The 25,721-nt window shown below is 36.6% G+C and overlaps 1 protein-coding gene across 1 annotated transcript; it reads right to left on the bottom strand.

Moving 5' to 3' along the window:
• Nucleotides 1-69: 69 nt before the first annotated feature.
• FAM133B (family with sequence similarity 133 member B) lies at nucleotides 70-24,395 on the bottom strand. The gene is made up of 11 exons (XM_004310982.4): nucleotides 24,266-24,395; nucleotides 17,971-18,068; nucleotides 15,737-15,815; nucleotides 14,976-15,050; nucleotides 14,807-14,839; nucleotides 14,303-14,365; nucleotides 13,744-13,836; nucleotides 12,346-12,396; nucleotides 7,157-7,249; nucleotides 4,555-4,602; nucleotides 70-1,662 (listed from the first exon to the last, which is right to left on the bottom strand). Exons 1-11 carry the CDS (start codon nucleotides 24,287-24,289, stop codon nucleotides 1,576-1,578), a joined length of 744 nt encoding a protein of 247 aa, XP_004311030.1. The 5' UTR covers nucleotides 24,290-24,395; the 3' UTR covers nucleotides 70-1,575.
• Nucleotides 24,396-25,721: the final 1,326 nt, after the last annotated feature.

The raw sequence follows: 25,721 nt of genomic DNA, 5'->3' as shown, positions 1-25,721 counted from the left end.
TTAACACCTAGTAGTGTTCCTTAATCTTTATAACTTGAGACTCAAAGGGAGCTGATAAGAACACAGCTATTTTTAAGTAAAATAGCTATTTATTCAGCTTGTCATGCCAAAATGTTTTGTGCATATACCACTATAATTAGCACACCCTCTGTAACAGGCAAAATTGTACATCAAATTATATTTCATGTTACCTGATTATATAAAAATGTAAAGTGAAAATGATTTATCAATTCTTTTTAACATTACTAGTAAACAATTCAGCAGGAGACATGAGGCACAAAATCTTAGTAAAATATGACACAGGAAAAGCAAATATGTAATTCTCACTTAAATTTAACTTGTCATAATCCATTGTGAATATACAAAGACAAACCTTTAAAACGTTATATTTACTAAGATTCTGGCAATAGTTTTGTGTAACAAGACACAGCATACCAGGCCTGTCACTCAACTTATTTATGGTTAAGTCTCAGCTTCAATATGAAGCTGTTAAAAAAAAAAAAAAAAATCAAAAACCTGCTTTTTACATGCTAAATATCTTGGCAAGTATGCTGTTAAACACAGTAAGGAATTTAGAATAGCAAGAATAAGGAGTTAATAAAAAGCTAAACATTACAGCCTAAACAAAACTCATACAAAAAATAAAGGAACTATCACTGATTACATAAAATTTTCCTGACTGGTTAAAACCTAACAGTATAAAACATGCATTTTAGAATCTTTAGCTATCAAGTTCAAAAAGTACCAGTGTCATTTGAAATGATTCCTTTTCAAAGCCAAAGTGTAGTCAAAATTAGTTCAAATGTTATAACACATTCTAATGCTAAAAAACATTCAGTATTATTGAAGTGGAGGTAAATCCCAGAGCTTTTGGGGCATTCTCATGCTGCAAAAGGCTATTTCTCTGGTTCACTCAAAGTAGCATATGACAGAGTCCAACGATGTCACTAAGCTCAGTAAAGGGCAAGACTGCCATACCCGGCCCTGACCTCCCCATGAAGCATGGCTACTGTGTCCACAAAAATAAGATGTGTGAGGATAAAGGCACGCTATTCTGCTAGCTGAAGTGATATCAAACCCCACCCCCACCCCTAAAAGCTCCTTCCCCAGGTAAACAAAAGTATACAAGGGGAAAAAATTAAAATACGCTTATCTACAGAGTAAGGATTTTGAAACGTCAACGTAATCCCTACTTCAAAAATGTTAACTAGAGTCATCTGGTCATGTCTGATTACATCTTAATGATGTATCCAGATTCAGTTTCTGTTGATTTATCATTAGATACTTCTAGTCAAAAATATTAACTTTATTCCCAAATATCTTAACCACTAGTATGACTGCGGTGTGTTATCTCCCAGTTATAAAGCACTGGATGAGAAAAAAACAGATGTTCAAGCAGCAGGCAACAATTATGGCCCTTTCACACAGCGGCATCTGAGTGGCTACTGATAGTCCAGGAATAATTCTAAAAACAAGAAAATTCATGCATTTTAGTAAATATGTCATAATGTTCACAGTTGATATTTCCTTAGACATTGCACTTTCTTTATAAGTGAATCCTGATTCTTCTTAATGTTATGGTGAGTCAGGACTTGAACTAGCAGCCTTCTTTTTCTTCTTCTTACTGTGTTTCTTATGCTTCTTTTTCTTTTTTGTTTTTTCCTGAAAAGATAGTTCCATGTTAGACACAGCTACATGAAAATCTGCAAATTAAAAACAACAACTTCACCGTGGTACTTCTAATCTACTATGTATAGTTATTTCTAACAATCCACACAAACAAGTAAGCTACTGAAAACATTTCTCGAAAAGTCTCAATAATATTGTATGAGGACTAAGAGAGTGCTTGTCAATTTTCAAAAGATGAGGAAAACTCTAGTCAGTAGCACATTAATGTAGCTTCTAACAAGATTTCCTGTAGAAAATAAATTCAACTGGATTATGGTATCAACTGTTATACTTCATGTTATCTAATTTTTAAAGGTGAAATCATTTTAGTTACTGCAAAGGAATCGTCATACCACAGCAAAACACAATTGTTTGTAAAATGATAACTTTTAGAGAATACATTAAACCTGCTACTTTTAAGTAAATAGGAACAGGTATTAGGTACTGCTTAGACTGGTAGCGCTACTTTAATTATTAAGTTAACAACTATCTGGTACAAAATACTGACGTACAGTTGAAAAGTATATTTAGCTTAGAAAAATGGACGCTTGGTTTTTAGAGGAAAACACCACTGAGGCCTAGTAAAAGTAGTCATACTGTGACTAGACAAAGGAAGCTAGAATTCTGCTGAACCCTGACTCTCTTGACTTTCTGATGTAAAAGAGAAGGCAGAACTTTTAGAAACAGATATGTGGAAATGTAGCATCACATAATATACTAGTTGTTGATATTCAGAAGTAAAAAGAAAAGGCAAGAGCCTTAGTTTAAGGGTGGCAAAAATAAAACTTCCTCTCCATCTCCTTATCTATTAGAACTTCCATCCCTCCGCCTTCCCTAAGGCCTCTATCACTTTGTGACACTAACAAACTTTCACTGTTCTTTTCATTAGGAGCCCAGGTATGCAGGGACTTTTAGAGAGTCCAAAATCTTATATCTGGGCTTTTAAAAATAAGTTTTGGGTATAGGTTACTTTTTCACAAAAGGATAGTTGGCCACTCTGTTCTTAAAACACTTTTCTTCTTGGCTTCCATGACACCTCACTCTGCTGCTTTCCTTCTATCACAAAGACCTTGTTTGCTGGTTCTTCTTCCTCTGCTCAACCTTTGTGGGCTTCCTTCCCTTCTTTTCCAAATGCTCTCCCAGTAACATGCTTTAAATACCACTTAACAGACCAAATCTTTATATCCAGTCCTATGCTCTAAACTCAAGACTGCAAGTGCCTTATTACTAGCTCTACCATGCTAGTTATTAAAAATGCTTAATTTTTCCCTCCAAATCCTTTCTCAACCATCTTAGTGCATGGCACCACTAATTCATCATATTGTTTAAGCCAAACAATCTAAACTATCTTTGACTCGACTCTTTAACTCCACTCTCCACCCCTGAAGCACCAAGCAAGTCCTACCACCTAAGGCCAAAACATATCTCAAATCCATCATGCCAGTCCATCTCCATCACTACCACTGTAATACAAACAACAGCATTCCTCATTTAGGTCCAGTCATCACTTCTGCCAAAATATTTTTAAAATGTAAAGTTGATTTAGGTTACCTGTTTGCTTTGATTAAAACCTAAATAGTGTGCTCTGTGAGATGGCCTCTGCTTACTTCCCAACCTCATTATATGCCATCCTCTTTATCTACTACTACGTGTAAGCCAAGCCTACCTTTTTTCACTGCTTCAAACATATCAAGCTCACTCCCACCATAGGTCCTGAGCTCTTCTCTCTGTCTAGGATGTTCTATCTTTCATCTTCTAATGGTTGTCTCTTTTTTGTAAATCAGATTTCAGCTTAATTTTACGTCCTCAAAGAGGCTTTCTCTCCCTGAGTCAGCCTCTCATTTGTCACACTCTTATCTATCTCGTACTCCATTATAACAGCTCTACCAAGACAGAACAGTGCCTGCATAGAGAAGCTTAATAAATACATGCTAGCTGAATGCATGAAACAATAAAGTATGCAAATATAAATTAGAATTATCCAAAATTAACTTTATGTCTTAATAATCTGAACCAAAGATGCAGTCTTCACCCAAGTTATTTTCCCACTCAGGAAAAATGTCTCTTAAATGTCTCCTTGGTCTTGAAGCATATAAAATGTTATTTCCAAATCACACATTATCAGGTGAACCTTCTCAGAGAAGGACCCTCGTTTTAAGAGTCAGGGACATTCTGGGAAGGGGCAGTTACTCTCAAACCTACAAATGATGCTGTTCTCATTTTTCTTTTACTCCTCCCTAAGAAAATGCCTTCAAAGGCCATAGCCCACACTTATGTGGGTGCTCCTAAATTACTTTGCTGATATGATCTGCATTTCTCCTTGATAATTTGCTACAGACGTTCTCTAGGTTGGTCTGCTTCTCATTGGATACCACTTCCACTTTCCTATTCTCCTCTTTCTACTTCTCAACCTGCATGATAGCAGAGCTGGCTTTAGAAATGATTGAAAGAATCATCTTTATTAGTGAATCATTTATGTTGTAACATTCCTCTTATTTTTCATTGCAGCGTGTGCTTCATGAGCCTTTTTCTATTATTACCAGGTTTGGCAGATCTGGGAGTATCTACTATCGAAGATGGAGGGAATCACCATACTTTACTCTCATACTTCCTGTTACAGCTTAAGAAAGTCAAACAATAGTTTAAGCTTACATTTCTAACAGTAAAATACTGAAAATGAAACAGAGATGTTTGCTATCAGGATATGCTTCCTTTCTTCTGAGCCAATTTAATTTTCTCCAACCCATTAAGTGAAGCTGCTGAACACCACACCTTTCCCAATAAATATTTATTTAGTTCTAGTAAGTGTAATCATGCTTTACAATGACTAATTTTATATTAAAAACAGCTATACTGTTGTCATGTAAAAACATAAGTGATACTTGCTGTTGTTTTTTCTCGTTCTTCACTGCTTTTCTTCTTTTTTGCTCGTATCTACAAAATTAAAATTTTTGTGGAGAACAGAAGATAAATATGTAATCTCCAAGGCATTTTTTTTCATTCACTAATATACCTCTATGTAAAAAACCTTTTTTTGACAATCAAAAAACATTTTAAATGCATTATTGTACCTCAAACCTCTATTATATCACAATGAGGATTCAACGAAAAACATTTAAAGGAAAGAAAATTAAATCTCTAGAGGGCTTCTCTTAGATTTTCTTTCACCACCTAAAAAGAGCAGTGAGGTACAGCAGATAAAATACATGGGCTCTGCAATAAAACAGACCAAACTCTGAACCCTACCTCTGCTATGTATTACCCTCAGTTTCATCGTCTTTGTAAAATATAGGTAATATCCACCCTCAAGGGGGAATGCCTGGAATACAGTAGGTGTTTCTCTTACCTATGGTGTTTAACGAATGGTGGTTTTATATATATAGTGTACTCAGTATCAATGAACTGATAAAAATCTTTTCAAGTAACAATTATTACCCCATTAATATGTTATTTCAATATTTTAAAGTGTGATACACTGGATTTATGTTAAATTCAAAGTTGCTAAAGCTGATGTGTATTAATGTTAAATCCAAATGTAACATATTTTATATTAAGACAAACATAATTAATACAATAATAAAGCACAAAAATTGCTGAAATATTGAATTGTCTGGTTTATCTGCTAGGTTACTGTATGTCAAGTACATGAAAATGTAACTAAGAATAGCACAAATAAACTAAAATAGACTGAAGGAATAGAACACAGAAGCATTAAAGACTATTAACTTTCAATAGAAGCGGTAGCTCTCTCCTGAAAGAACTTGGAGAACGCAATCCTTGTGTCTGGTGGTTATTCTTGTCATCTCAGTGACTGAGGGGGTGGGGCCAAGACAGGGAGTGCCATCAGGTGATATCCAGGGAGCCTGGACATAACTTTAGAATAGCCTGCTTGACATTCATATAATGGGCCCAATTATAATATAAAATCTAAGTTTATTACAATATGAACACAAAGTATTTTGTACTGGGTTTTAAGATACAGTCGGCCCTCCGTATCCGTGTGTTCAGCACCCATGGATTCAACCAACCATGGGTCAAAAATATTTGGGGAAAAAAAAATTGCAGAAAGTTTCAAAAAGCAAAACTTGACTCTGTCACATGCCAGCAACTATTTATATAGCATTTACATTGTATTCGGTATTAGATGTACTCTAGAGATAATTTAAAGCGTATGGGAGGATGTGCATGGGTTAGATGCAAATACTACGCCATTTTATGTAAGAGACTTGAGCACCTGTGAACTTTGGTATCCACAGGGGTCCTGGAACAAATTCCCTGCAGATATCGAAGGATGACCGTACAGTGGATGTCCCAGAATAGCTATGTCATATAAATAGAGGGAAGACTGTATTTTGTTTCATTCAGAGCTTTACTGGGCATTGTCCACCATTTTGGAAAATGTCATTGGCGACAATGCTATTGTACGGCTTTTGAAGGGCATAGGTCAACATACCTGCTACAGCCTGAATTTTGTCACAGCTTAATATTTTATGTCTTCTAGTGTTATTAGGCGCAAGTACTTATGCATAGAAATATAATTTTATAAAATTATTCTCTTGTATTCATTTTTATTTCTTTAGGGGACACTAATATAAAAATGTGTACAGGTAGCCTATATTAGCTACAAACTTCATTAAAGGAGTATTACAAAATATTGCTACACATGGGGACAAGAGGTCCTATTTTACAAATGAGGAAATAAAGTCCAAGCAGAGAAATACTTCAAAGATAACTTATAAACCTAAAATTAACTAAGAATGGACTCTAATTCCAAGAGAATACAAAACCTAAGACAGGGATATTAGAGCTGAAAAGAACTGTACAGATTACCTAATTCTACTCCCTCATTTTATGGATAGGAAAACTGAAGTCATGTCAACATTTCTGTTCCACCATATCACCTTTCTACTCCCTAAAGAGTAGTGCCGGGGCTTCCCTGGTGGCGCAGTGGTTGAGAGTCCGCCTGCCAATGCAGGGGACGCGGGTTCGTGCCCCGGTCCAGGAAGATCCCACATGCCGCGGAGAGGCTGGGCCCGTGAGCCACGGCCGCTGAGCCTGAGCGTCTGGAGCCTGTGCTCCGCAACGGGAGAGGCCACAACAGTGAGAAGCTCGCGTACCGCAAAAAAAAAAAAAAAAAAAAAAAGAGTAGCACCAAACAAAAACAAGGGAATGCTTGGGTTTTAATATGGTACATGCTATACAGTATCTTTCATGCCATCAAAATGGTAGTAAAAAGAAAACATTAGAAGAGTAAAAATAAAAGATCTCAGATTGGAAAGGTATCTGGGAATGTGATTCTCAAAATAAAAGCCATATTACTATCTTGTGTAAAAATACAAAACTTATTCTGAAACGGCGTCTCTTTTACATATTAGAAAAGTGAGTAAATCAAATATCTTATGAAAATTTTTTTTTACTAATTCGTATTTATTAAATCAAGTAACTAAATATTTTTAAGTAAAGAAAATGGATTTGATCATAGACTTACCTCCTCAGTATAATCTGATTCTGACAGGGACTCAGATGATAAAGGTTTATCTTCAGGATACATCTTTCTTTTTTTGCTGAGTCCTTTAATGTCCTATGAAAAATAAATATATGTATGCCGACTGAGATATAATACAATGCCACACGAATTTTAAGTTTTTAAGTTCTATTTAAGAATTTTCCCAATTATCACAAAAATTATCCATTTTCATTTTATTAACGTCTAAAATTGGTGACAATTATCAGCAATCAGTTTCTAATTCCAATAAAGCAATGCTTTTATTAAATAACTTGAAAAGAAATACCTATACATCCATTTAGATGTAATATCCTCCTTATTTTCTTTAATTATACATGATGAAGTTTTAAAAAGTTAAGGAAAACATATGGTATAAGAATTGGGTCCTTTGCAGTTTAATTCTTTTTGTTTCTAGCCTGGGTTGGATCAGACAGGCCTAGTGTTACAGAAAAGAAAATCAACAGGTAATTATTTGTGATGGCCTAAAAAGGTTTCTGCACCGTAGTTCCCTTAGCGCATTTAAAGTGTTAAATTCACATTAAAAAACAAAACAAAACTTCATCTCTAAGTATTTAATGATGAGAAAATGTATAATTCTGGGGAGGAGTACTTAGGGGCTTAAGTACGTATTTTAAGAAATAAAACATTTTTAAAGAAATAAAACATTCTGGGAACTTCCCTGGTGGTGCAGTGGTTGAGGATCTGCCTGCCAATGCAGGGGACACAGGTTCGATCCCTGGTCTGGGAAGATCCTACATGCTGCGGAGCAACTAATGTGCCACAGCTACTGTGGCACAGCTACTGAGCCTGCACTCTAGAGCCGCAAGCCACAGCTACTGAGCCCGTGTGCCACAACTACTGAAGCCCGTGCACCTAGAGTCTGTGTTCCCAACAAGAGAAGCCACCACAATGAGAAGCCTGCCCAACACAACGAAGAGTAGCCCCCGCTCGCCGCAACAAGAGAAAAGCCCACGTGCAGCAATGAAGACCCAACGCAGCCAAAAAATAAAATAAAATAAATTAAAAAATAAAGTACCAAAAAAAAATAAAACATTCTGAAACAAATATGACAGAATGTTAAGATTTATTAAAGCTGCATAGTGAATATGCTGGTTGTCATTTTATTTTTTCTATATGCTTCATCAGTACGTATGAAGTAGTTCATAACAACAAAAACAAAACCGCACAAAGGAAAAAATGCTCACCAGTTAATCTTACACAGAAAAAAATGACCTAAAACTTTTACATAGCATGAACCCAATTTTGAAGATACAAACAAACAAGAAAAGAAATTAACAGTGATGATATGTGTGGTAGATTACAGGTGATTTGTTTCTGCAAACAGCTTTATTATTTTGGTAGAAATTATAAATGTTCATTTTAAGAAAATTCACCAAGATCCCACTACAGGGATTTTGGGAAACATCTCTGTGTATATACAATTTTACATAAATACTTGTTTGGAACCCAGTCTTCTCACCCAACAGTATCTTTCCATGCCAACTACACCATCATTTTTGGCTGCCTTTGACATTCACTGAAAGTATATACCACTGAAAGCAGATACCACAATTTACTTAACCCATTTCCTTCTGGAGGGCAGGCATATGAGTTCCTCGCTATTAAAAACAAAGTTGAAATATAGTAAAGGGTACGTGAGGGCAAAATCTTTAACAATAATGACTAAATCAAAGACCAAAGCAGCCTTCATCCAAATGATTTTCTCACTCTCCCATAACCCTCAAAATTGTTTCTTATTTCATTCATTTATGAACCACACTTCACCAAAAAGCCTCTTCGTCAGATTCTTTTATCAGCCATATCAATCTCAGATTATTAGAATATAGTTCATATTTTCTTTAAAAATTGCCTCAACATGTATTTTACCTATTTTTATGTGTATGTGAGGTATTCTCTTTCCCTTAATTACTGAAGATCAAGTTTTTGCCTTATGTATTCCTAGTAGTGTTTCTTAGTCTGTTCATTATATTTAAACTTCGTTCACAGCTTATTTTTTATAACCTATATGTCTTTTTTCCCATTCAGCATTTGAATTATGTGGTCAGAAGTTCATGAGATTTGAGGTAAAGCCCTTTCCCATACCAATGTTATACTCACCCATGTCTTTCTCTAATTGCATTTTCATACATTTAGAATTTTCACTTATCTGGAATATATTTGGCCTTAAGGAGTGCTCAACTGTATATTTTCCAAATGGCTAGTCATTTTGGTCCAAGAAATGCCACCTCTATCATATATTAAATTCCACAAATACTTAACAAATTTTTACCTGGACTCTACACTGTTCCATTGTTTTTCTATTCCTGGATCATACCACATTTTTTCATCAAAGCATATGAAAAATGTTTTAACTTTTAGCAGAGCAAGTCATACCCAGGAACATTTATTAAATTTTCGCGTTTCTGAATAGATCTGTATAGTTTTCTTCAAATAAGTCCTGCTCACTTCTTTAAGATTTTCCTATATGTTTTTTGTTACCATCATAAATGAAATACTTTCTTCCACTATATTTTCTAATTAGGTATTCCATTGCCTAGCACTTTCGGAACAATTTAAAATAAAAATGGAGCTAAAACTAATGACTGATACATATAACTGAAAATTAAAACCATGTAAGATTATAACAGACACCCTGAACAGGATTAACAGAAGCCATAGACCAAAAGATGTTAACTACCTGTCTGAAAGATTAGCATCCAAAGTATATAACTCTTATGAATCAGAAAGATTAATAACAATCAAACAGAAAAATGGGCAAAGACCACAAATAGGCAATTCACAGAAAATGAAATCTGAATGGCTAATAAACAAATAAAGGGGCTCAAACATCTCTACACACTGAACTGGCAAAAAGGGAGGTCTCACAGCGTGACAAGTATGTATGAGGAACAAGGGTACTGTCATACATTACTAGTAGGAATGTAAATTAATAACAAGCACTTTGGTAAGCAAAATGTAGACAAGTAAAACGTATGTATATCCTAGGACCTAGAAGTTATACTCCCAGGTATACCTCAGAAAATTAATGACAACTTAAGGAAAAGGAGAAATGGATAACAAATAGCCATTGCAGCACTGTTTGCATTACTGAAGAATGAAAATAACCTATATGTCCACAAACAGGAGAATGGAGATACAAGTTGTGGTGAGTTAAAATAATGGAATATTATAAGCCAAAGAAACAAACTTGAGAGTATCAACAAGGATAAATGTCAACAGTAATTCTGAGAGAAAAAAACAAGCTTCAGAGGAAACATGGTGACACCCTTCTGAAAATACTCTAAGTTATTTCTGAACACATACTTATGTTAATAAAAGTGTATAAATGTGGATGGGAAGGAGGCACAGTAATTTCAGAAACAGCTGTCTCTAAGGAAGGAGAAAGTGCCTGGGCCTTCTTCTTTTCCCATAAAACAAGACCTGAAGCAAATATGACAAAATTTAAACCATCTGTTAATTCTAGTTGGTATACATATGGGTGATTTTTTATATATGTGTATATTACTCTATACTTTGTATATCTTGAAGTACTTCAAAAATCACAGTGCAGTTGTTTTAGTATTTCATGTTTGCAAATTGCCAGTTTTTAGTTTTACAATTTTTTTTAAAACATGAAAGTAACCAATTATTCTTATTTTATAGTGGTTTTGAAAAATCAGGAAGTTCTGTTGAAATTATATCACACCCTATTGGCAACTATTAAAATAATCACACGGTTTCTTTCCTTTGACCAGTTAATATGGCAAGTTATATTAATAAATTTCTTATCCTTGAATCCTTGGAATTAATTAAACCAACTCTGTCAATATGGTTTCTTTTTTTAGTGTTAATGCATTTTTATTTGCAAACTGATTAAAAAAAAACCAAAACATGTCTAGGTATATACCCCAGAGAAATGAAAATATACGTCCATACAGAAACATGCATATTTAAAGCAGCATTATTCACACTAGCCAAAAGGTACAAACAACTCAAATGTCCCTCAATGAATGAATGGATAAACAAATTGTGCTATATACATACAATGGAATATTATATGCATTCATAAAAAGGAATGAAGTACTGATACATGCTACAATGTGAATGAACCTCGAAAACATTATACTAAGTGAAAGAAGCCAGTCACAAAAGGTCACATATAGTATGACTGCCTTTATATGATATATCGAGAATACACAAATCCATAGACATAAAGCAGATTAGAGGCTATCACGGGATTGGGGGTGGGTGGGGAGAAGGAAACTGGTTACTTAGTGACTATGGGTTGTTTTTAATGGAATGATGAAAAAGTTTTTTTTTTTTTTTTTTTGCAGTACGCGGGTCTCTCACTGTTGTGGCCTCTCCTGTTGCGGAGCACAGGCTCGGGACGTGCAGGCTCAGCGGCCATGGCTCACGGCCTAGCCGCTCCGCAGCATGTGGGATCTTCCCAGACCAGGGCACGAACCCGCGTCCCCTGCATCGGCAGGCGGACTCTCAACCACTGCGCCACCAGGGAAGCCAGATGAAAAAGTTTTGAAACTAGAGAGGTGATCAATGCCCAACACTGTACATACACTAAATACTACCAAACTGTAATTTAAAGATGGTTAATAGCATATTATGTGAATTTCACCTCAATTTTTAAGAAATGATATACAAAGACTGAATAAAATACAGTGACACTGGTCTTTATTTTCCTTTTATTAGTAGTTGCTTTCTTTAGGCTTTTATTTTTAATAATAAGAAAGATTTAAAAATATAAACCAGAAACTTAGGTAGGGATAAATTAAGCATTAGGTATAGATAAGCTATAAATGAAGATAAAACATCTACTTAGAGTAGAAAAAAGTTTTCAAATTTAGCTATGGTACACTCAATTTGAAACAGAAGTCCATGTTCTTTCATTAAAAGGACCTTCTTTAAAATGACTTGAGGAAACAGGAAATGTTTAGAATCTTCATTATTTTGAATTTTAAACTGAGATAATACATTTATCTATACAAACTCAAATTCTCTGCAGGAAGCTTCTTCTGATCTTTTACCTTCAAAAATGAACTCAATAAGCAAAAGAAATCTTTTAAGGTAAAAAGGGGAATGCTTTAATGTTAATTTTTTGAAGCAATTCTTGAAGTAAAAGAAGTTATCTTAAGGCACTGTAAAGTATAAATTACCTTTTCTTTCTCAGTTGCATCCTTTGACTTCTTCTTCTTTTTTAAACTATCCTAAACAAATAAAATATATATATATCAATTTTAAATGTGAAAGATACAGCATTATGACAGAAGGAAGAAAAATACCAAAAAAGTGATTTACTCTATGACCGAAAAAAAGTTTACTTCCAGAATTTTATTCTGAAAATACGGGAGAAATACAGGTTGTGTATATATGTGCTTATGAGGGAATGAGACTTCTTCATTTATCTGGCTGTATATCAAATCTCTGTACAACTAAAACAACGGACGTTATCTGTATAACCACAGGGTTTATTTTAAAATAAGACTTTATGCTATTGCTATTTTTACCTGTAGTGATCATATGCACTGAAGTTCTAATTCACACCATGCTCAGACATCAATTTGATTTCCCTACTCTTCCTTATAAAGTGGGGAGGCAAGAATTTCTACTTTTGAATCCCTCAGGGCTAGCTGTTAAACTCTCTGAGCCTTCCTTATCCATGAAGTGGGATATACAAAAAACTACTTCATAGGGGTGTTGAGAGGATTGAGTTAACAAGTCAAGTGCTTAGAACTGGGCTCAATCTATAGTAGGCATTCTATAAATGTTAGCTATCAGTATCATTAGACTGGCTCTTCGGCTTTAAAAAACAAAACCAACATCTACTGAATACTTTATATATGCCAGGCATTTTATCAAAAGAAGTCTCAGTAGGGCAAGTAGATATCTGCCATACAACCATATATCAATAGTTGTTTTGTTCTCCTGGGACCCCAGGACAGTGCTCATCAAATTGTGGCCCATGGACAGCACTGCATCAGAATCCTAGGGACCATTGGTTTAAAATGTAGACTTCTGATCCTAATCGGACTCACTAAATCAGACTCTGGAGATAGGACCCAGGAATCCACATTTTTATTATAACCTGCATGTATTTCTTATGACCACTAATGTTTGAGAGTTAATTGCATCTGATAATTCTGGATAGTACAGAACAGATTTAGGTACAGTACAGTAAAAAGGACACTGGATCAGATATTAGAAGATAGATTCAACTTCCAATTCTAATATGATCTGTATGAATTTAAGCAAGATGTTTTCATCTGCACTACAAATTTTTTACGTAGATGGGAAAAATAATGTCTGCCATGCTTTATCATAAAGCTGTCATAAAAATGCTGAGATGTGGGGACCTATATGTCAAAGTACTTAGAGAACAATTAAATGCCCTATGTACAATATTATTAAGTACATCAATTAAGTGACACAGAGCATCAAAGTACAAAAACAGTATCACATTTCTAAACTGAGAGCAATTTAAGACAGGAAGAACTTAAAGAAGAACCTAATTAAATGTCTGCTATCCAAAATATTGCTCATTTAAATGATTTTACCTTACTGTCTGATTCAGTTTCTGACATGGAACTTTCAGAAGATTTATGTGAACGGCTCTTCTTTTTCTTTTTCCTTTTTCCTTGTCTCTTATCCTACATGAAACATTTCAGAAATATTTGCTTTCTGTTTCAAAAATATAATCGTTGCATTTTATTAACATCAAAACTTAATCAATGAACAAAACTTGATGAAAGGACCAGCGTGTAAATATGTTTTACTTAATAATATTTAAAATGTAACTTACATCACTTTGTTTTATTAAAAAATGTTAAGTGATGAGTCACATGTAATTCTTAGCTAAAACAGAATTTTTGATTTTTAAATCCATTTCTTCTACTAATATTTTTAAATGAACAAGACAAATTTAGGAATCTAAAAAACACATTTACCAATATTTAAATACCTAGTTATTTATTCACAACAGCGCTCTCAGTTATGGATGATTAATCAAAAACTGGAAGTAAACATTTTTAACAGATATTTCATAATGGGTTTCTTCCACTTGTCAGTAAAGATATCAGAGATATTATTTCATGAATCATTACAGGCAAACATTACCTCATCTTCAGAATCTGAAGAACTGCTGGAAGAATCAGAGCTTGATGAAGAAGAAGATGAATACTTGACCAAGCACAAAACAATTAAAGCTTGTGAGATGCAGGAATTTTTTTCTTTTACTAAGTCTCTCAAATACTTAACGAAATTAATCTAGTGTCTGAGAAACAGATGCCATATTCATGACTTAAATACTAAAATGTCAAATCTCACATTCCCTCACAAACACAGACATACACACACACAGACACACACACAAAGTAACAACAGATGTAGCAACAGTAATCGATTTTCCCTCTTTAATAGTAATGAAGGAGTCACTAGGTTATAAGGAGGTTGGCACCTTTCTTTTATTATCACTAATAGAACAAAACCACCCGTAACTACCAAAGGACCTCCAGGTTCCTTGACTTATCTAGAGTTAGCATACAGGTTATATCAATTATTCTTACTTTTTTTGTACGCTCTTGATTATAACATTTAGAAAAATGGAAAACTTTTGCTCACCCTACCAGATTTCTTCTTTTCTTTTTTCTTTCTCTAAAAGCAAACAAATACAAGTACAAATCTAAATAAGGTGGTGTTTTCAAATGTATCTATTAATAGTAGTACACAGCATTATTATGAAAACCCAACTCTGAGATTAAGAATAGCAATAAACTAAAAATGGCATTACCTGTCTTTTCCTGGATGAGCTCTCACTTCCACTTAATAATTTCTCCCTGTGTTTTTCTAGTTCTTTCTTCCAGTTCTGCAGAAAAGTTATAAACACATTAGAGGCTACCTATCCCCTTCTAATACACCTAAATATATAGAGACAGCCACTACTTTCTTCCTTCCATCCTCTACTACCTCGCTCTCATCTCAGCCTCTAATTACAGTCAAAAGATACTGCAGGTGCCAGAATCCTTTACCCTGTCACCAAAGGAGCCTCTACGAGCTCCTTTCAAAGAGGATATTATGAGGTGGGAGCTCCTTACTGTATACTGAAAGGAAGGGTAGGTATTATTACTGAGGCTGAGAACTTTTTTCTTTTTAACAATGGTGGTTAGATTCTCTTTCCAGACAGTAAAAGTTGAATTAATCTATACTGTGGCTGAAATACTACATATATGTTTGTAATCAAAACAAGCAAACATCACCATGGAAATCCCAGGGTAAGATAGGGACCTGGGGATAAGGGGAGAGAAGGGAAGAACGTAACATTTAGAAAACTTAAGATGATTTAAATTACTGTAAGATGGCTTTTCTCTATTTCTTTTTTTAAGAAATCAAAATATACAAACCGTATTCAATATAACAAGAACACTTCTATAATACAGAGCACCCTTAACCTAAAGAGCTAGGCCCAAACTCTTGGTTTATTAAAAAAAAAAGATTTCATTTTTTTTATTATAAGAAAAAAGATTATTTTTTTTAAAGGCACAATTTACAAACCTCATTCATCTTTTCTTCAAATTCAGCCAATGCCTTGGAGCCTTTCTTTTTCTTTTCTAGTTGTTCTTTCACTTCTTCCCTTAAAAAAATAGAATGTACAAGTAAGTTTTCAAGCTATTCAAATTTGAGACGGATGCTTACAAACAAGGCAACAAAAATTTCATAAATAAATTTTTCTTAATATCCTAATAAACCTCCATTCTAGTTCCAGTGCTGCTACATTTTAAATTTCTTTGTTCACGTCCTTGTAAATCAATTATCATAATAAAGCCTATCAGATAATACTAGTCACTCCCCTTCTAAACACGGATTATAAGAAGTAACACACCAAACATTTGAGCACTTCCATACAACAGGCACTGCTTTAAATACATCTTCCTTTAATCCTCACAACAATCCTGTGAGAAAAGGTAGTATTATTACCCCCATTTTAGAGATAAAGAAGCTGAAACTTGAGGAAGGTAAGAAAATCTGCCTAAGGTCACAAAGCTAGTAGTTTCAGTGTTAGGGTGAATTAAGGTCTATATGACTGAATTACTATAGTCTATTACTAAATCACCCGTTTTATAATGTACCTGCTTTTAAGAACGAGTAGCCCTGGCTGGCATCTGGGAACTTAGATTTTGGTACCACCCCCTGATAAGAGTGGCTTACTGTGCCTGTCTATACAAATAATATAGTTTATATGAACACCTTTATTCCTTCTGGAAGTCTGGAATTTTGGCACCTGACAGGCAGAGGCAGATCAGTCGCCAATAAAAAAGCTGGACACACTGAATCACACTGGTTGGCAATACCTTACATGTGTTATCATAACTCATTGCTAAGGAAATGAAATGCATCCTGTATGACTCCACAGAAGCAGCCTTGGAAGCCTGCGTCCAGGCTCCCCTGAACTTCACTCCATGCACTTTTTTCCTTTGCTGACTATGGCTGGTATCCTTTCACCATAATAAATCTTGCCCACGAGTACGACTATCTGTGAGCCCTTCTAGCAATTACCCAACCTGAGGGTTGTCTTGGCGACCTCTGACCATACATGTAATCCACTAGCTTAGGCACTTCCCCTTTAAAATTCATCCCTTCTCCCCAATTTTAAAGATAAAATATACTTTGTTTTGAGATAATTTATTTTTTATATTTTTCACGTTACAGTGCCATTTAATACACATATTTTTTGCAACACAGAAATTCACATATAAAGATCTCATTAAAATCATGAGATAATTTATTTTTTGGTAAGCTGCGACAATAAACAATAGCACTGAAGAACATTCTAAGAGGCAGACACAGCTTACTTCCTATTTAACCCAAAGGAAGGATTCCCTGTTGTATGTAAATACAACTTTCAACTATAGTTGCCCAGTTATCAGGGGCCCTTAGAAGGAGTCCAAAGTTAACAACTCTGAAGCTTGCCTTATGTTACCTCAGGAGTATGGGTATTTAATAATAAGACATACTAGAAAACAATAATGTAAGTGCTATGATACTTTATTTACAAAAAATCAGAGCCACTCAACAAGGGCAAAACAAACAAAAAATTTAAAACAAAACTTTTACAAAAAAAAAAAAAAAAAAAACTTTTACAATGGGAAACCCTAACTCTTTGAAAAGCCAGCGGATAAAACTAGAAACAAGGTCTAAAGTCATCTTTCTCAACACCTAGTTATACCCCGTGGAAGGGCAAAATTATTCAAACCTACTATTTTAAATAGCTTAGAACACTTCAAGGTTAAGGTCTGTTTTAAGACATAAATATGTGCTTGGTATAAAAGATTCTCTGTGGCTTCCCTGGTGGCGCAGTGGTTGAGAGTCCACCTGCCGATGCAGGGGACACGGATTCGTGCCCCGGTCCGGGAACATCCCACATGCCGCGGAGCGGCTAGGCCCGTGAGCCATGGCCGCTGAGCCTGCGCATCCGGAGCCTGTGCTCCGCAACGGGAGAGGCCACAACAGTGAGAGGGTCCGCATACCACAAAATAAATAAATAAATAAATAACAAAACAAAACAAAACAGATTCCCTGGCAGTGCTTTAGCTATATTGGGTGGTGGGTTCTCAAATGTTTGCTTTACATTCATGCATGTGTTTTATACATTCAAAACAAAGCACATATCAAATACCACTTCAAAAAATTATGTATCTAGCAACTGCTCAGCAATCAATAAAAGTTGTAAAAATAACCTTTAAAAATTTATGAAAACCTTATATATAGGTAAATTGTTTCACAAATACCAGGTAGGCCTTGGTCGATTCAGATAATCTTGGATCGTTGGACCTGAAGACTGGATTGGACCCCTTGATCTGGCCATTGCTATTGGGTTCATATAGGCCTTGAGGAAAAAACAAAAATTAACTCCATTAAAATAACCACTGAAAACACAAAAGTACATTTGCATACTCATAACGCAATCTTTATCATAAATGCATACTATATCCAACTAAGCATGAACAATCTGACTAACCAACTTTTCATTACAAAAAGTAGATTTAATGCTCTATTAAGCCTCATAAGTTTGGGAGATAAGTAATACTGCTCTTTCACAGAAAATGTGTTTTTACCAGAGATTTGATGAAAATAATAATGACATCTCTCTCTTACTCTTAGAGTGCTTTTTCCTAAAGCTCAGTAAAGCTCTGAGGGTAATAATATTATGCACAATGGTAAATGAAGAAACTCGATTCCAAAGAAGTTAAAGAAGACCTAACTCTAAATTCATTGCTTATTCTACTATATCTTCTATCTCAGGAAATACTGCGCCATGCTGAGAGCAATTTTATACACAAATTGTTAACATCAAAAATTAAATCATGCTAGGCAACAAAAGAAAAAATAGATAAACAAGACTTCATCAAAATTAAAAACATTTGTTCATCAAAGAACTCTATCAAAAGACTGAAAAGACAATCCACAGAATGGAAGAAAATATTTGCAAATCATGTATCTGACAAGGGTTAATATCCAGAATGCATAAAGAAATCCTACAACTCAACAACAAAACCCCCAAACAACCCAATTCAAAAATGTGCTAAGGACTTAGACATTCCTCCAAAGAAGATGTACAAATGTCTTAATATGCACATGAAACGATACTCAATGTCACTAGTCACTAGTCGTTAGGGAAATGCAAATCAAAACGACGAGATGCCACCTCACCCCAGTTAGAATGGCTACTATCAAAAACAGAAAACAACAAGTGTTGTCAAGGATGTGAAGAAACTGGAACAGTTAAGCGTTGCAGGTGAGAATAAAAAATGGTGCAGCTGTTTTGGAAAAGCTTGCTGATTCTTCAAAAAGTTAAACAGAAACTCCACCTCTAAGTAGGATTGAAAAAGAACTGAAAGCAGGGGCTCAAACAGATACGTGTACACCCATGTTCATAGCAGCATTATTCACAACAGCCAAAAGGTGGAAACAACCCAAATGTCCATCTATGGAAGAATGGATAAACAAAATGTGACATATACATACAATGGAATATTATTCAGCCTTAGAAAAGAGTGAAATTCTTTTCACTCATGCTCCAACACAGATGAACCTTGGAAGCATACTAAGTGAAATAAGGCAGACACCAAAGGACAAACGTTGTATGATTCAACTTATGTGGGGTACCTAGAATAAGTAAATTCATAGAGACAGAAAATAGAGTTTACCAGGAGCTGGGAGTTACTGTGTAATGGGTACAGAGCTTCTTGTATGAGATGATGAAAAAGTTCTGGAAGTGGACAGTGGTGATAGTTGTAAAACACTGTGAATGTACTCAATGTCACTTAACTATACACTTAAAATGGTGAACTTTGTTATACATATTTTTGTACAATTAAAAAACCACAGAAATTATATTACGCTCTGTATACTACACTTACTATAGCAGTAAAACACATTTTTAGACACTTTCCCCCAAAATACACTGAGACAAAATAAAGCAGAATATTTGTTTCTTTCTTCTTTCTTCTTTTTTGCAGTACGCGGGCCTCTCACTGTTGTGGCCTCTCCTGCTGCGGAGCACAGGCTCCAGACAGGCTCAGCAGCCATGGCTCACGGGTCCAACCGCTCCACGGCATGTGGGATCCTCCCGGACCGGGGCACGAATCCGTGTCCCCTGCATCGGCAGGCGGACTATCCACCACTGTGCCACCAAGGAAGCCCCAGAATATTTCTTTGTTAATGACAGTGTCTAGCAAAGAGGTGTTGCTTTATTAAATAGAATTCACAAATCTGGTCTTTAATTCAGTCTCAACCTCTTGACCCTATGATTCAGCTTTCCAAATTTAATTCAAGTCAACATTTATAAAAACTCTTCTACTTTATAAATAAAAAGAATTTTGGTTGAAAATGACTATTACCAAGGTTGATTTTAAACCTAATTACCTAACATTTGAAAAGAAGTGAAAGGGTACAATGCATCTGATGCATTTTATTTAACAATATCTTTAAAAATGACAAAATCACCCACCTTCATAACAAATATAAGTTATATATTTCTAGATTACTCTGGCAGAATAAACAATATAAAACCACTATAAACAACACATACCGAGAACTACTTCCATTCAACTGGATACTGCCTACTTACTTGAGATGAAAAAGTTAAACCTTTAATATAATTTTCTTACTGGCAGGAATGAATGCTAGAGCTCCTACGGTCAGAGATGTTGAATCAGGGCTACATGTGGATATCAAATGCAACGTTTAAGACCGAGGCATAAAGTCCTATTTTTTATATCAAATGTTATGCCCTCAAATATTTCATTCAACTGTCTCTGCTGAGAATTTCAATCAGTTCATGTGGAAATGACAACCAACAGAGGCCACAACAGAGCAGCTGCTGGCCCAACCAATGACACTGACAATCATCATAACCAAAAGCAAGTACAATGTGCAAGCTAAGATCATCACTTTAAAAACTATAATATCTATCATCTATCACCTCATTTCTTTGATAGCATGTCATAATTTTAGCAGTACTCAATAGTAAAATATTTTAAGTTTAAAACTGTAAAAACTTTATTTTTAAAGTTGTAAATATATACAAGGATGTTAAAACTGTTATCACTAAAATAGGAAAAACTGAAAATACCCAAAGAGCCGTCAATTTGAGATTAATTTAATACATTATATTCCCAAAATGAAATACTATGTAGCCATTAAAAAGATGATGCCCAAAATTTCTCAGGTGAAAAGCAAAAGCAAGTTAAAAAAAAAAGAGATACCATTTTAATAAATAACTATAAATTTTTAAAAAGTTTTTGATGCAGGTGCACCAAAATGTAAAGGAAGACGTCTACTTTCATCATTTCATACAATGGAGAAAAAAATTTAAAATAACTCATTACCTTTATAAAACAAAAATACTACATGCAAACACTGCCATAATATTAATAGTAAACAAAATGAGAAAAATTCAACCACTCTAAATACCTCCATTATTTATCTCAATTATAATAGCAATATTTATGAAGCGCATCTCACAAGCTCCTTGCAAAATTCTGTGCTCATAATTATTAAGCAACAGTGCTCATTTTACTGTGCACAACAGAAAGGTTTTAAAAACAAAAAAGTATTTCACAAAGGTAAAGCTCTTTCACTTATTATGCGTAAGTGTGAAAAATAATGCTTCTAACATTAGGCGGTGGGTGGCTGGGCATCAATCAAAATAAAGAAACTGCAATTTCTTTAAATGTCTATCACAGTCACTTTAAATACTATGCCCTTTTAAAGCAAACACTCATACTCATATGTAACTAGAACTGCCTGTGACTCCAAGCTGCTGCTGTGAGTTTGGGTAACAGAAAACGATTTGTCTTTGAAACTTAGGATGGCAAATTGAGCTCAAGGGAATATATAAGTGGGCAGCTAGGAAAAAAAGCAATGCAGTGAAACTGCTAAGGACAAAATGCGCAGAATTTCATTTGCTACTTTGATTACCTATTTTTATCTAGAGGATACATCTGTTTTAGTAACAGAAAAGAACACGAAGGAAACTTCTGGAAAACAATGGGCACAAAGGGTGGCCATCACAAATTAAAGTGCCCTTTACAAATCTCAAGAATTAAAATGTTCAGTGAAAAAATAAATAAAAGCCGTTCAAGAACGTACAATACCAAGAGTGAGCCCTAATGTAAACTAAAGACTTCAGGTGAAAATGATGTGTCAATGTAAGCTCATTGACTGTAACAAATGTTCCCCTCAGGTGTGGGAGTTGAAAGTAGGGAAAGCTGAGCATGTCTATGGGCAGGGAGCATATGGGAACTCTCTGTACTTTCTGCTCAATTTTTGCCTTGAGACCAAAACAGCTCTAAAGAGTAAAGCCTATTTTTACAAAAACTTCAACCTGAAATTTATGGCATTTTAGAAAGCAATTCTGTCATCTCTAAAACCATGATTTTTATCATCAATGTAAAAAGAAAAAAAAGCCATTATTTTCAGAGGCACATGTTCATTTTAATTAAAATCAAGAGTTATGGGCTTCCCTGGTGGCGCAGTGGTGGATAGTCCGCCTGCCGATGCAGGGGACACGGGTTCGTGCCCCGGTCCGGGAAGATCCCACATGCCGCGGAGCGGCTAGTTCCGTGAGCTATGGCCGCTGAGCCTGCGCGTCCGGAGCCTGTGCTCCGCAACGGGAGAGGCCACAACAGTGAAAGGCCCGCATACCGCAAAAAAAAAAAAAAAAAAAGAAAAAAACCATCAAGAGTTATGATGTACTAAACTAACTTATCAGATGACCCAAGGTTTTTTTTTGGTCCCAGTTTAAACAGTTCCATCTCCTCCTCCATTGCAATGAGGAGACTGAACGAGAAGATCTGCGTCTTCTACCTCTTAATTTCCTGTTTTCCTTTCCACAACCTTTGAAGTGCATATAAAATGTTACCAGAACCACCACGGGCCAAGACAACATGCCAAGTAATAAGTAGAGCTCGGAATTATCAAAATGCTCTAGTAAATGAAACTAATTTGGAAACTTTTTCAAATGCTTTAAAAGTATGTGTAAACCAACACCTTTTGCCAGTAAAACAAAACATCTTAGGTCTCTGCATGAAAACTGTACCCAAGGTCCGGTAATTTCTAAGCATTTAAGGCCTAAGGTCATTAAAGAGCCCAAACACTCTTAACACCTTAAACCTAAGGATGCTCCAGGAGAACACCATTTCAACTCTATGAGAATCAGAATACCACAAGGTCTGACTTACAGCCAGGAAAGCAAGAGAAAAGAACATTCCTCAACCTTGTAATCAAAGTTCACCACTGTGGTTCCTAGACATCTTTGATTATGAAGACTAAATAAAATTAAAACAAACGTTTTGAAGACAAGAAATATTTCATAAAAGTGAAGCTCTTTTAGTACCTCGCCCCATCTCCCCCCACTCCCTAACCCCAAAGGAAATAATCACTTAATTTTTAAAAAGCTAGTTCACTAAATGTAGTACAGTAGCTTCAACGACATTTATTTTTTTTCATTTTGCTGCTCAGTGGTTTAAAACTCTATCATAGCCAAGCCTAGAACTAACTGTAAGGCTGCAACCTAAGCTTACTGCTAATCCCTTCTGTTTAAAGCCCATTCAAACTGATTCATAACCTGGGCTGTCCACACCAAGCTAGTAGCCACCTAGAATGCCTTCCTCCCATCTCCGCCTGTCAAAATGCCCTCAGAACCTCGAATTTCTTACTTACAGATATTTCTTACTCTTTCTGCTATTAGGTACTTCTGCATCTCTTTTATCTCATTTACTAGAATAACCTTCATGCCAAGCACTCGCCCGGCCACCTTGCCTTTTGCACTCTCAACTATTCTGCAAAGTTATGGGCAACACTGATCCCCTCTTACAGATGAAGAAACTGAGGCTCAAAGAAGAAAAGCAACTCATCCTAGGTCCCCCAACTCCCGAGGGACCAGAACTGACATTCCAGTCTGGGCCTGACTCCAGAGTGAACATTACCAGGCTATTCGTTCCTTTACAGAGCCTACTAGGTGCCAGGTAGTGCTGGACACTGGGGCCCGAAGCCAAATGCTTTGATCCTGGTTCTCAAATGCGAGCCCGACTTCTGCTAGAACTGGGCGCCCTGCAGGCCCCCGGGTGGAGGGACAACGTCCGTGGCCTCCGTCCCCCCTGGGTGCGCGATCCCGGTCGCGGTGCGTGGGGGGCGAGTCCCGGCACCTCCACGGGCCTCAGACTTTGGACTTACAGGAGGGTGCAGGGGACCCTAGAGCTCTAGAAACTGGGCACTGCTGGCCCGAGTGCGGAAGGGAAGGATGCCAGAGAACACTACCAGACGGTGCGGCAGGGTTGACGGGGTGTAGAGGAAAGGGAGACTAGAGAGAAGAGAAAAGAGAGCGGGGGAGCCGAAGGCGCCAACTTCGTGCGCGGCGCACGCGCGTCTGGGGCCGGAGCGGGGAGGGGAGCTGGGTCTCCTGGTTTGAGGTCCCAGCGCCGCCGCTGACTCTCAGGCCCAGCCGGGAAGAGCGAGGGGTCCCGCTCTCCTGCCGCCGTGCCCCGCGCCGCCGCATTGCTTTCCCCACCGGGTACTCACCACCCTATTGTCCCGCTTCCCCATGGTGCCGCACTGAGCGATCAGTCAGCCGCTGGGGTAGACCAGGCCAGAGCGGCGGCCGAAGCAGACCCGCCGCAGGTCCTTCTGCCAACTCCCCACCCCGTCCAGAGAGCGGCGCCGCGCAGACCCGGGGGCCGCGGCCGGCCACAGCGCCACCTATCGCCTCGGAGGAGAGGAAGGCGCCCGTACTCACCCGCGGTTCCCAGGGTTCGCCTGGGGATTCCTGTTCTTTACCGCCCACCGAGTGCGACAGCCTCGCCCAGGCAGCTCACTTCCGTTCAGCCTTGGATTGTTTTGCTTTCTTCCATTCCTGATGCGCTGAAATCCTTTCTAGAGGATACAATGATTATTCCAACGCTTATGGTGTGCTTAGCATAGTGCAAATGCTGGGGATAAAGTGAGAAGCAGGACAGACGTGGTCCCTCAGAGTCCATCAGGCGGTGCGGGAGAAGACACTGCTGTCATAGATGTTGCTAAAGAAATTGCTCTTTAAGTTAAATTCCATTCATCCATCACTCATGCATTCATTTCACACTATTTTTTGAACATCTACTTGGTGTAATTCACTGAGTGGAAGATGGATATGGAGCAGGACACAAAGATAAGAATAAGACACAAGTGCCACCTTCAAAGGGCATGTTTGTAATCTGGTAGGGGAGATAGATATACACAGGGTCAACTTTACCACATGGCATGTCATAATAATGGCAGTACAATACTAAAACTTCAAGGGAGGTGGTCTGGGCTTCAGAGAAGGTGTCATTACATTTATTTAGAATTAATAGATCTGGATAAAGCTGGACCCATCTCAGTGCAACATCATTAGAAAGTCATTGAAAATCGATTTGGGTCTTTTCTAGGCTCTTAGAAAATGGCAAAATGGGCTTATACTCAAACATATGAGAACTCCTTAAAATCATCTTTCCCAATTTGTCTCTCCCTCCCTTTCTCATGCTGCATCGCACAACAGATGATGCCAACTCCCATTTTATCTCTCAGAACTTTCCCAGACTCTCTCAAATGCAGCCATTGGTGGTTCTATTCTGCACTGAAAGTTCATTCTCCTTAGTAACCCACTTTGCTTTTTACTATAAGTTGGGCCTCCATGCTTTCAATTCTCCCCCTCCTCCTCCATCACCCCTGACTTAAGCTGGGGATTCTCTGACCAGACAGGCTTTTCTGTATGCACAAGAGGAAGTTTGTTTTCATGGCTTATTGATAGTGTTTTTAATATTCCAGGAACTTTACAGATATTAACCCAAAGTCACGAAGATCTTTTTCTTATTTTTCTTCAGCAAGTTTTGTACTTTTAGTTCTTATGTTTAGGTCCATGACCCATTTTGAATTTTTTTCATGGTGTGAAGTAAGGGTCATGGTTCATTTTTTTACCTATATGGATATCCAATTTTTCCAGAGCCATTTGTTGAAAAGATTG

The sequence above is a fragment of the Tursiops truncatus genome, chromosome 9, assembly GCF_011762595.2.
Source record: "Tursiops truncatus isolate mTurTru1 chromosome 9, mTurTru1.mat.Y, whole genome shotgun sequence".
Lineage (NCBI taxonomy): Eukaryota > Metazoa > Chordata > Mammalia > Artiodactyla > Delphinidae > Tursiops > Tursiops truncatus.
This window is presented reverse-complemented; position numbering and strand designations above follow the sequence as displayed.

What these genes read in the sequence shown, in the direction of transcription:
- FAM133B (XM_004310982.4), bottom strand. Translation starts at nt 24,289, where the DNA reads ATGGGGAAGCGGGACAATAGGGTG. An exon ending in AAAAGAAGAAATCTGGTAGG is followed by an intron (nt 14,366 to 14,806) that starts GTGAGCAAAAGT and finishes TGCTTGGTCAAG; the next exon opens with TATTCATCTTCTTCTTCATC. An exon ending in AAACTGAATCAGACAGTAAG is followed by an intron (nt 12,397 to 13,743) that starts GTAAAATCATTT and finishes TTATTTGTTTAG; the next exon opens with GATAGTTTAAAAAAGAAGAA.